This window comes from Zingiber officinale, chromosome 2B (assembly GCF_018446385.1).
Source record: "Zingiber officinale cultivar Zhangliang chromosome 2B, Zo_v1.1, whole genome shotgun sequence".
Taxonomy (NCBI): domain Eukaryota; kingdom Viridiplantae; phylum Streptophyta; class Magnoliopsida; order Zingiberales; family Zingiberaceae; genus Zingiber; species Zingiber officinale.
Window position 1 is genome coordinate 74092353 of NC_055989.1, and position 12470 is coordinate 74104822.

Here is a 12470-nt window from a genome sequence, read left to right on the forward strand (position 1 = left end):
TTTTTTTTTAAGTTTAAAATTAAAATTTTGAATTTTTTTTTTTTTTAAGTTTAAAATTAAATTTTTTTTTTTTAAGTTTAAAATTAAAATTTTTAAGTTTAAAATTAAAATTTTGAAATTAATTTCTAAGTTTAAAATTAGAATTTTGAAAATAATTTTTAAACCTTATTCATCTCACCCGATCTATATTATCAATCAGGGAATCCTATGATTTTGTGAGATGAAATTAGATTTTTTTTTTTTTTTACTTATTGGAGTTTTGGTTTAACTTGTGTTAGATTCAGATTTAGCTTTGGTCTCCACAAATAGGCATTCTTCGGATAAATTTCTAAGCTTGGTGAGTCACATGGACGTCATTAGAAGTAACCAACCTTTCGAGATTTTCCGAATAGTCCTATCCACGGAGCTTAGTACTAAATCTTGGTCTAACTGATTAGGATCCATTTAAGGGTAGCTTCGGTCAGTTCCACTTGGCCAAATGCACCAGATCGAAGCCATATCTTTCTAGACATGCGATGCCCAAGCTTCCCTAACGTACTATCATCCAAAAATTTCACCAGTACCATGATTCAAGTTAAACTTGTTCTCTAATCCTAATTACCCTGCTAGGTTAGTTTGTTTTGGGTTACCCTGTCGGGTAAGTTAGTTTTGGAGGTGCCAGCTAATCTGGAGCCTCCCCCTGAATTGTTGGCCATTAATTTAAATTTTGGTTTTAGGTTTGTGTCGATTCTTTTTATAGTTATGGTTAACTTGGTGATAATTTTGTTGATTTTTAAGGTGTTTAGATTTTGAATTTGGTTTAGGTTTGTATTTTGGATTTTGGTTTGGTTTATTCGATTTTATATAATGTATTTTTTCTTTAGGTATATAATATTGATTAATTCCTACTTGCGTGGTCAGACACGCTTTCGGGACCCAAGCTTGATTAGTTGATTTGTATTGAGTTATTAACAACTTAAAAGTTTTATTTGAGTTTGACTTGTATCCGAGTCCGATTTTATTATAACATGCTTTTTGATTATTTAGGATTAAGTCTAAATTTTTTGATCTTGTTGTGAACTTTTCTAACATTTCCTTTAAATTGTTAATTTCATTTTTTAGTGATAAATTTTCTTCCTCAAGTGTTAGATCTTGAGTTGGATTTGAATTTATGATTTGTTCCTTGAGGTTTTGATTTTCCTCAAGAAGTGATTTGTTTTCATTTTCTAATTTAGTTAATTTACTATTTAAACAGGAAATAATTCTAAAAAAAAATTTGTTTAAATTAAAGTATACCTCATTCGGGCCTTCGGAAACGAGTACGGACTCGTGGTTTGTTTCGGGTTCAGACCCGTCTTCATCTTCCGACTCGTTTTCTGTTTCGGCTTCGCGGGCCATCAGTGCGAGGTGGCTCTGATGTTTCTGCTCTTCTTCCTCCGATTCGTCCGAGGAGTCGTCCCACGTTGCTTTGAGTGCCTTCTTTTTGGTTGGCTTTGGTTTGTCGAACTTCAGTTTTGGGCATTCGTTCTTGTAGTTTCCCTTTTATTGCACCAGTAGCAAGTCACCTTTTGTTCGAGGAGAGCTGATCTTTGAAGGTCCTTTTTGAAGCTCCTCTTTCTCCTGGTGAACATTTTTCTTACCAAGTTCACCGGTATTCTTCATTTGGAGTCTTGGTCGATTCTTCTTCAAATTTAGGCTTGCTTTTCTTTCTTTGGAGGAACCTCGCAAATAGAGCTATACCTTTCTGGCTCCAAGATTATTTTGTTCGTAATTCTAATTCACGGAAAAGCTCATGTAATTTTAATTTAGAAAGATTTAGAAATTTTGTAGGCATCCACTATTGATGCCCACAAACTATTACGTGGAAAGGCGTTTGCGTACCTTATTAAGTCTCTGCTCTCCATTCGGTGCTATCGCATAAAGCCGTTAAGATGTCCTTGATCCTCGCGTGGAGTTGATTCGCTGTTTCTCCTTCCCGCATTTTTATATTAAAATTTTTATTTAAAAGCTGTCTCGTTTTGTTACCTTAGCGTCGCTCTCGTGCAACTCGATCAATTTGTCCCACGGTTCTTTAGCATTTTTGTGTGGATCGACTCTGTTTAGTTCTTCTCTTGTTAGTCCGCACTGTAGAGTGTTGATCGCTTTGTTTTCCGTTGACGCCTTCTTCTTCAAGTCACCGTCCAGTCTTCAGGTCCAGTATATTCCCGGGTGTCCGCTGGAATTTTGTAAGGTCTCGTAATGCTCATCCACTGGGTCGAAGTCTGCTTTGAGGTAGACCTCCATGCGCTTCTTCCAAGATGGAAAGTCTCCCTTGAAGAGTGGAGGTGTGCTGAATCCTTCTTGTTGGGACATTCTGTGCAAATAAACAAAAATATCCCAAGACTTGGTCTTGGATTAGTAGTGGGGAAGAAATAGTAGAAAAAATCTAGATTCGTGTTGCACTAATTTAAATTGATTAGAGAAATATTAAGTTAACGAAACACCAATTTTAAAATTAATTATCGAACCAAAAAAATTCACCCCCTGTCTGATTGGTGGTGCACAAAGAGCGACCTCGCTCCGATACCACTTGTAGGACCGTTAGATTCGATAGGGGGGTGAATATCGCTCGAAAACAACGAGTATAAACGCAGCGAAAAGTAAAATAGACACAATGTTTTACTTCGTTCTGACGACTCCTATCAAGGCCCGTGGTCCTTGACCACTTCGTTGGGCAATCACTAGCAATTCGAAATGATGATTACAAAAGAACCGTACAGTGAATGCTAATGAAAACTGAAAACAAATACCGACAAGAAGGAAAAGAATGGAGCGTAGTGTCGGAGCTTTGTTGGCGTCGCACTGAACGTTGAGCAGCAAGATCAGCAGTAGAAGAATTCTCAACAATTGGTTGATCTGAAGCTCCTGCCTGGGGCTTCTTTTATATGCTGTTCCAGCGCCTGGATCCCTCCGGGCGCCTGGAATGCGACTTGTCTGGATAGAATTCGCCTTCGGGCGCCCGGATCCCCTTCGGGCGCCCGGATCCCCTCTGGGCGCCCGGACCACCTTGTTCCAGAAAACTCCCTTTTCCTGCAAAACAAAGTTAGTCCGAGGCAAATATATATCCTATAAAATAGATTGTCTGCACAGTTAGAGTTCAACGGATAAATAAAAAGAGTATAACTTAGATTCCGTCTTTCCGAGACCGGAATCTAGTCACGATCTCGACTTAGATATCCGAAATGGATCTAAGTCGGATCGACGCCTAATGTTCTCTTCCCGGGAACGCGTCCTCACAGTCACTCCCTTCCAGTGACTTACCTTACTTACCTGCCAGACGTCCGGTCAGCCCGTCGACCCGTCTGGACTTCTCGCCAAGCGTCCGGTCAGCCCGTCGACCTGCTTGGACTTCTCGCCAGCTATCCGGTCAGCCCGTCGACCTAGATGGACTTCGTGCCAGACATCCGGTCAGCCCGTCGACATGTCTGGACTTCTCCTGCACACTCGATCAAAGTGTCAGATGACAACACAACTAACTTAACCTATTTGTCATTCATCAAAACCTGGGTTAGACCGTTAGTGCTACCCGCACCAACAACTAGAAGGATGGACTCCTTCCACCTGTAAAGACCTTGCGGAAGTGGTCCCACAAAGAATTTTGTACCAAACCCACTAGTTTCTGTTCCCTGTCTAGTATAGTAATAATGGATTGCAAGCTATAAAGCAATCCAATGACTCAAAAGAAGATGCTTTCTTATCTCAAGGCAGTAAACGCACATGATGATGGGGCCAAATGAGCACCCAACGTCTCCACTAACCTTCTATATAAGAAAGACCTTCTTTCCCTTGTAGAGCATTCAAGCCATACTTGAGCTCTACTTGGGAAGTTTCCTGTACTGAAGTAGTCTTGCAACTTAATAGAATCTATGAGTTCTCATCCTTTCTCCTTATTTCTATTAGCTCACATCTTCATATATCCCGATATACTACTTCGCTTTTTATGGTATCAGAGCAACACAGATACACTACTTCGCTTAATGCAGTATTTGTGTTGCTCTGATTCTATAAAAAGCGAAGTAGTGTATCAGGATATACGAAGATGCAAGCTAATAGAAATAAGGAGAAAGGATGAGAACTCACAGATTCTATTAAGTTGCAAGATTACTTTAGTACAGGAAACTTCCCAGGTAGAGCGGCCTACATAATATCAGAAGACTAACCATTGCCTATTCGCCCTCAGGCAGGGCCCTGCAGATCCCCTGAGGGCCTACATAAAATGCTTCAACCAGGTAGCATAGGATGTCTCATCTGTTACCTCAGAGATCTTGATGAGCATCTTCTCCCACGGTCTGGTGGAAGGAGAGTTCTTCCGAGCCCTCATTCAAGAGCCTGTGAAGAATTTTGATAAGATGCTGGGGAAGGCAGTAAGCTACATTAATGTAGAAGAAGTCCAGGCGACCCGGAGAAAAGTAGACAAGATGTCTGCTCTTGCCAACAAGTCGGAGAGAAGGTCAGCTCAACCTATAGCTCGACCCTTTCCCCACTCCAAGGATGCCGACCAGGATTTTCTCTTGGTTAGGAATCCAGGGTGGCGCAACAAGTTAAAGTTGTTCAAGCCCCCAGACCTGGTCAGTGGCGGCCTTGTTATTGCACCTACCATAGGTCTCACACCCATACCACAAGTGATTGCGTCCAGTTCACCCGAGATTCTCGGTGGCAGCCGAACTGGACCTGCCTCTGCCCGAGATCGCCCCCCAATCTTTAGAAGCTGCTGGCCAGCCCTCCTATTGTAGTAGGGCAATCAAGTAAATTCCTGCCCGAGGGAGGAGGTCAGGGAACTCAACAGCCAGGCCAGGGCAGGAGCCATGGAATTCCCTGAGGAAGATAATAGGGGAAATGTCACCATCTAGGAGATAGACATGATCTCCGGAGCTCCCATAGATGGAGACTCCACCAAAACCCGAAAGTCCCATGAGCGCCACTTAGAGATACAAGCGGTAGGGTGCAATCGGGAACAAGCTGTAGGGCACGTAATCAACTTCGGGCCACAAGACGTGGAGGGAGTGGAGCTTCCTCATGATGATGCTCTCATAATCAAAGTTTCATCGCCAATAGCCGCGTGACCAGAGTTTTCTTTGACACCAAAAGCTCTGTCAGTATACCATTCAAAAATGCGTTCGAGGGCATGCTGATCGACGCCAGTGAGCTCCAACCCATAGTCACGTCCTTGTATAGGTTCACAGGCAGTGAAGTATGACCAATGGGTCAAATTAAGATAGTCATATCTTTAGGTAGCGAACTATTGGTGAGGACACGGAGGAGTACTTTCATCATAGTGGATTCTCCATCCTCCTACAACGTCATCTTAGGGAGACTCGCCCTACACGAATTCCGAGCGACAGTCTCCACCTTTCATCAGAGGATAAAATTTCCTGTGGGAGACTAGGTCGGGGAGATCAAAGGTGAACAACTGATCTCCCACAGGTGTTATGTTGGCATAGTGAAGGTCGAGACTCGTAAAGATCAAAGAACCTAGGATGGAGGAATCCACGTCACCCAAGAGGAGCCTCTACCTATAGCCAAAGAACTCATTCTCTGAGAGGAGGTCCAACTCTATCCTGATTGTCCGGAGAGCATCACTCGCATATCAAATGACCTGCTAATCGAAATTAAGATGGATTTGGTCGAATGTCTGATGCGCAATAGGGACGTCTTTGCCTGATCCCCCAAGAAGCAACCGGGAGTCAAGCCCGAGGTAGCTAAGCACAAGCTGCATCTCCTGCTTCATTCTTTGTCGGTCAAGAAGAAGAAGAGAAACTTCTCAGTCAAGCAAAATAAGATCATCTGAGTTGAATTTGATCAGCTTTTGAAAGCAGGACACGTTAAAGAAGTACAATTCCTGCCCTGACTCTCTAATGTGCTCCTAGTGTCCAAACCCAACAATAAGTGGAGGGTTTGCATTGACTTTCGAGACCTCAACCGAGCTAGCCCTAAAGATTGTTATCCATTAGATGGTGGACTTAACCTCGGGTTGCGAAAGAATATGCATGCTCGATGATTACCAAGGATATCACCAGATCCCTCTCGCCCAAGAAGATCAGGAGAAAGTTATCTTCATCACGATTGACAGTACTTTCTGTTATATAGTCATGTCGTTCGATTTACGGAATGCAGAAGCTACTTATCAGAGGATGATGGATAAGATCTTCAGGGAGCAAATCAGGAGGAACGTGGAGGTCTATGTAGACGACATACTGATCAAGTCTACTATGGAAATAAACTTAATTGTCGATGTGGAGGAGACTTGCAGAACGTTGAGGCAGTACGGGCTAAGGTTAAATCTCTTGAAGTGCTTGTTTGGAGCTCGAGGAGGAACATTCCTGCGATACCTTGTTATTGAGTGGGGGATTGAAGTCAACCCGGAGAAGGTTCAGGCACTCCGAGACTTGCAGGCGCCTTAGAATTTGAAAGAAGCCCAGAAGTTGGTGGGCAGAATCATGACACTCTCCAAGTTCATATCCTTATCTGCAGATCGAGCACTCTCCTTCTTTAAGGTACTTCGAAGAGCTGCTAAGTTTCAGTAGGATGAAGAATGCAGCAAAGATTTCGAGAAATTGAAACAACACCTGGAGACACTGCCTTCATTATTTAAACCTATTGCTAGGGAGATGCTCTGGGTGTATTTATTAGCTACCCTTGAGACTGTGGGGGTAGTTCTAGTGAAAAAGAAAGACGATGCACAACGACGAAGGTATTTCTTCAGCTATCTATTGAAAGGGACCGAGTCTCAATACACAACCCTCAAAAGGTTGATTTACGGGGTTGATTCTCATGGCTCATCGCCTAAGACCTTATTTCCTAGCATACCAATTATTGTACTAACCAATAGTACCATGAGGAAGACCCTTACAAACATGGAGGTAGCCGGTCGTCTCATCAAATGGGCAGCCGAGCTGGGAGAATACGATATACAGTATCAGCCCCGAATAGCGATCAAAGCACAAGCCCTGGCCGACTTTCTGACGGAGATCCATCAGCATGATTCTGAGGAAATATGAAAGGTATATGTAGATGGGTTGTCTACTCAACAAGGAAGTGGAGTGGAGATACTTCTTATATCCCCTCAAGAAGATATCATGTAACTAACCATCAGGTTAAACTTTAGAGCTATTAACAATGAGGCAGAATATGAGACGCTTTTGGCTGGACTGCAGGCTGCTCGACATGTAGGAGCCACACGGTTAATCATTTACTTAGATTTATAGTTGGTGGCTCAGTAGGTGGCTGCAACTTTGAAGTCAACAATGAGAAGCTACAGTTTTACAGAGAAGCGTATGAGAAAATGAAGGAAGGCTTCAAAGAGGTCACAGTAACCAATATTCCCAAGGCAGACAATCAGAGAGCAGATGAATTAGCTAAGATGGACAGTTGTTTGACCACTTGGGTTCTAGATAAGTTGATAACCAGTGTTTCCTAATAGCTCAGATCAACCTACAGAATAACTTGGAAGAGTCAATCGATTGGAGAGCCCTAATGATCATTTATCTTCAACAAGGTATCTTTTATCTCAATTAAAGTATATATCTGATCTGTTTGAGTGTACTCGTCTTACTAATAATAGAGTTGTTGATACTCCTATTGAGACTAATGCTCGATATTCTCCATCTGATGGCTCACCTTTGCCGGATCCTAGTTTGTATAGAACTATTGTCAGAAGCTTGGTTTATCTCATCGTGACTTCTCCAAATATTGTGTATGCTATTTATGTGGTTAGTCAATTTATCGCTGCACCAACTACAGTTCATTGGGCCGCTATTCTTCGTATTCTCAAGTATTTTAGGGACACTCAATTTCAAAGCCTTTTATTTCCTTCTATTTCAGCTCTTGAGCTACGTGCATACTCTGATGCGGATTGGGCTGGTGATCCTATGGATCTCAAATCAACCACTGGCTTCTACATTTTTCTTGGCGATTCCCTTATTTCTTGGAAGAGTAAAAAAGCAAGATGTTATTTCTAGATCTTCCATGAAAGCTGAGTATCGTGTCATGATCTCAACTACTTGTGAGATAGTTTAGTTGTGTTGCTTGCTTGCGGATATGGGTATCTCTCTTCATCAACCTACTCCGTTATATTGTGATAATCAGAGTGCTATTCAAATTACACGCAATTCAATTTTTCATAAGCGAACGAAATATATTGAAATTGATTGTCACATTACTCGTCACCATCTTCAGATTGGCACCATCACATGTCTTTTGTTCTTTCAAAACTTTAGATTGCTAATATGTTTACCAAGGCACCTTCCGCTTCACATTTTCGTTTCTAATCTGACAAATTCTTAATGCTTTTAGTTGTAGCATCGTGAGTTTAAGGGGATGTTAGATTATATATTTATTTGTTTATAGCTTTTAGGGTAATTTGGACTTTTTTTTTATTTTTTATAGAGTTTAGAATTTTTTAACTTAACTTTGTATCAATTTTACATCCAATAATATAGTTATTTTTTTCCTTATCTTAATTTCTATAATTTCTTCAATTGCTTATACTCAGTTGCTTTAATCAAGGCTTGTCGGGCGGCGACAGAGCCGGCGATGATGGCGGAGTTGGCAGGCAAGATCGAGCAAGTGCTTCATATACTGGAAGGGCCCTTTGCGAAATGAAGCAAAAAAAAGAAGGAATTCTTCAACGGTGACACCGTCAGCTTCTTGGACATCTTAGCGGGGAGCTGCTTTGGTGGATCCGGTGCAAGAGAAGCTCAAAAAGGTAAGTTTTGGATGCAAAAAACTTCCTCGACTGGTGGGATGGGCTGAACGATTTCTTGAGGAGAGGAGTCGACGAAGGGGGCGATGTTGGACGTGGACGAGTATGTGGAGCTTGTCAGGGCCATGGCGGCGAGGAGAGCTGCCTCGGCTCGTTAACGATCTTGTAGTTAATGGCTTGTTTTGTATATTGAGAAGCTAAATGTCCTATATGTAATGTGATGACTATGTTATTTCATTTAATAAACTTTTAGGTTGTGAGTCTCAATTATATGAAAAAATAAAAAAAAATTTAATCCGTCCTAAAAAAATCATACCATCAACTTGAACCAGTACAATAAATCACTGTAACAATTTTATTATTGTACCAAATCTCTTCTTTTAATTATGTAAAAAGATAATAAAAAATGTAAATTAAAAATCAATTAAATATTTGTCAAAATAATGATATAGGATGTTTAACTAAGTGTTAATATTTTAAAGATATTTTTAATAATTCGGATAATTTTACTTTTTGGTCCGTCCTCGAATAATCACTACCATATCTACCGTCACAAACCGGACCGACCAAGTCCAGTCTTTTCCGGACAGATCACATCATGGTGGGGACTTGGCCGGGAGAGGTTTAACCTCCACTGTTGAAAAAACGATGTAGCTAGGCTTTGTCAGCCTCGATTATTGTTGAAAAAATTATTGTTGAAAAAACGATGTAGGCTTTGTCAGCCTCGATTATTGTTGAAAAAATTATTGTTGAAAAAACGATGTAGGCTATGTCAGCCTCGATTATTGTTGAAAAAACGATGTAGGCTTGGTCAGCCTCCACATATGAAGGAAGACTTGTTCCTCATCCAATTCCACCATATCTATCCTTCCTCCTCTTCCCAAGTGACCAAAAACACCAGCTACTTCACCTGCAGCAAGCATGGACTTGCTCACTGTCATGGCGACATTAGGCCTTCTGTTTTCAGCTGCGTGCGCCTTTGTGTTTCTCCGCCGATCAAACAGCAGCCCCAGCAACAACAACAATAAGCAGAAGCAGTATGCTCCTGCAATTGGGACAATTCTGCATCAAATTGTCAACATCCCAAGGATTTACGACTACCACACCGAGCTCTCGCGCAAGCACAAGACCTTCAGGTTCTCGAGTCCCTTCTGCCAGTACATCTACACCGCCGATCCTATCGTCGTAGAGTACTTCCTCAAGACCAATTTCCAGAATTATGGCAAGGTACTAGCGAAAAGTATATGATTTTCTTTTTTCTTTTTTATAATCCAGTAGGCCTTCGTCTCCGAAGGAAAACAAGTAGTCTATGGTCGGACTTAGTGTTGAGGTAACAATCTGGTACATGATTTTGTTTTCAGGGGTGGCTGCACTATGAGAACCTGAAAGATATGTTTGGCGATGGAATTTTCTCTGTCGATGGCGATGAGTGGCGCCGCCAGAGAAAGCTTGCCAGTTATGTGTTCGCCACAAAGGCCCTGAGAGACTTCAGCTCTCCAATCTTCAGAAAAAATGCATCTAAGCTTGCTCATGTCGTTTCATCCTGTGCTAAAAGTAACGAGAAGTTCGATGTTCAGGTAAGCATATATATATATATATATATATGAAGTCGTTTTGGTTTGTGAGTTCATCCCTAAAGCCTGAATTTTGCGACCGACAGGACCTACTGATGAAGTCGACAATGGACTCGATATTCAGAATTGGGTTTGGAGTAGAGTTGAATTGCTTGGACAGCTCTGATCAGGAGGGGAATGAGTTTGCGAAATCGTTCGATGTCGCCAACGAGATGCTCATTCTGCGATATGTAAACCCGTTGTGGAAGGTTATGAGGTATCTGAACATTGGATCTGAAGCAAAACTCAAAGACAAAATCAATCTTGTCGATGAGTATGTGCACAGATTGATCAGTATCAGGATCGAACAGCCTTCAGAAACAGGAAATAAATCAGTAAGCAACTCCTTTTACACCATCAATCTCCTCCTCTGCCAAAAGACTAATGTTTCTTATTTGATATGAATCGGAGAACGTGAACGAAGATATCCTGTCGAGATTTCTGGACGAGCGAAAAAAGGATCCACAAAGCATCAGCCTTCAGTTCTTGAGGGACATAATGCTGAACTTTGTGCTCGCTGGGAAAGATAGCACAGCAGGTACACTGGCATGGTTCTTCTTCTTGATTTGCAAGAACCCTTCTGTTCAGGAGAAGATTCACAAAGAAGTCATGGAAGTGACTGAAGCCACGGAGCCTGCGGTGGCTTTCGATGCGTTCGCGGGGAAGATAAGCGAGGATTCGCTTAACAAAATGCATTATCTTCATGCTGCGCTCACTGAAACACTTAGGCTGTATCCTCCCGGCCCCATGGTAAGTGTCCGTTTAGTTTGTAAATTGTAGTAGTATCGAATACAGAGTCTTATCCTACGCTATAAAATAGTCACACGGTAATAATTTTATTATTGTGCTAAAACTCCCCTTCACTATGAAAGTATCATAAGGAAGCTAATTTTTTGGAATGATTTGCAATTACAGGACGGTAAGGTTTGCTTCTCGGACGACACTCTGCCTGGAGGCTACACTGTAAGAAAAGATGATGTTGTGTTCTACCAGCCATACCCAATGGGGAGGATGGAGTACTTGTGGGGTGCAGATGCCGAGGCTTTTTGCCCGGAGAGGTGGCTGAACGACGATGGCATCTTCCAACCTGAAAGCCCATACAAATTCACAGCTTTCCAAGTAAGAAACGATCCAAGTGTTCAGTTCAGTTTTACGGTCCGAACATTGCACAAGTCTGAGGCCGCTTGTGTTGTTTGCTTTCAGGCTGGGCCAAGGCTGTGCTTGGGGAAAGAGTTTGCCTACCGACAAATGAAGATATTCACAGCGGTGCTGCTGCGATTCTTCGAGTTCAAGCTCAGCGACGAGGGCAAGGTTGCGCGCTTCAAAACCTCGATGACTTTGCTGATCGATGGAGGCCTCTTCCTTGAAGTGTGCCGTAGGTGAAACATGGTTTGAACCAGTTTAAACGCGTGTGTTCAATTTTAATTCACTAACTCTGCTTATAAACAAGCTTATAAATGAATAAACAAATTTATAATATCAATATTATAATGCTTATATTATAATATTAAATTTAATATAATCTTTGTTAATCCAATTTCAAATCAGCCGGATTCTATAGCATCAATCAGATAGCCTAAAAGTCTCCGCCGGCTGACAGTTGATTAGAGACTAAGGGAGTGTTTGATTTGTGAAAACCAGAGTGTTTGATTTGCCAAAATCGGATGAGAATAAGAATGAGAAGGATAGAAATGAGAAGTGAGAATGAGAAGTGTTTGATTTTTATTCATCCTTGATCCTGTTCGGAAGGTGAGTCAGATGAATGTGGGTTTTGATGTACTAAAAGTTGACGGAAAGTCGCTGCGGCGTCGGATCTATCTGGCACCCTCCAGAAAGGTTCACACGGGCGGCTGACAAAGGAAGATGACCAGGGCGATGACACTACGGCTTTGTGCACACTCAGACGATCCCACGAGTCGTTAGAGATCAGAAACCAGGGAAAAAGTCCCCGGGTCAGGCCCTCTAACGCTCAAGTCAGGTACTTTTTCCCCAGAAACACAGAGAAAGGACGAAAAGTAAAGACTAGTGAGAAATGACGAGTGAGCGTACCTGCATAAGGGACAAAACATCCCTTTTTATGCTGCAACGGATGTTTCTAGGACCTGGCGAGTGTCAAGGAATGTCGGCTGTCAGGCTTT

The 12470-nt window shown here is 41.9% G+C and overlaps 1 protein-coding gene across 2 annotated transcripts; it reads left to right on the forward strand.

Annotated features, from left to right (window-relative positions):
* The first annotated feature begins 9509 nt into the window (after positions 1-9509).
* Positions 9510-11815, forward strand: LOC122045889 (cytochrome P450 704C1-like). 2 transcript variants are annotated; one of them, XM_042606304.1, is made up of 6 exons: positions 9510-9946; positions 10081-10296; positions 10380-10667; positions 10750-11082; positions 11248-11451; positions 11536-11815. In XM_042606304.1, exons 1-6 carry the CDS (start codon positions 9641-9643, stop codon positions 11713-11715), a joined length of 1527 nt encoding a protein of 508 aa, XP_042462238.1. In that variant the 5' UTR covers positions 9510-9640; the 3' UTR covers positions 11716-11815. The 2 variants fall into 2 exon arrangements, with proteins under 2 accessions (XP_042462238.1, XP_042462237.1); XM_042606303.1 differs by having other exon boundaries at positions 9511-9946; positions 10744-11082.
* The last annotated feature ends 655 nt before the right edge of the window (positions 11816-12470 follow it).

What these genes read in the sequence shown, in the direction of transcription:
- LOC122045889 (XM_042606303.1), top strand. Translation starts at nt 9,641, where the DNA reads ATGGACTTGCTCACTGTCATGGCGACATTAGGCCTTCTGTTTTCAGCT. An exon ending in CAGAAACAGGAAATAAATCA is followed by an intron (nt 10,668 to 10,743) that starts GTAAGCAACTCC and finishes TATGAATCGGAG; the next exon opens with AACGTGAACGAAGATATCCT. An exon ending in ACAAATTCACAGCTTTCCAA is followed by an intron (nt 11,452 to 11,535) that starts GTAAGAAACGAT and finishes GTTTGCTTTCAG; the next exon opens with GCTGGGCCAAGGCTGTGCTT.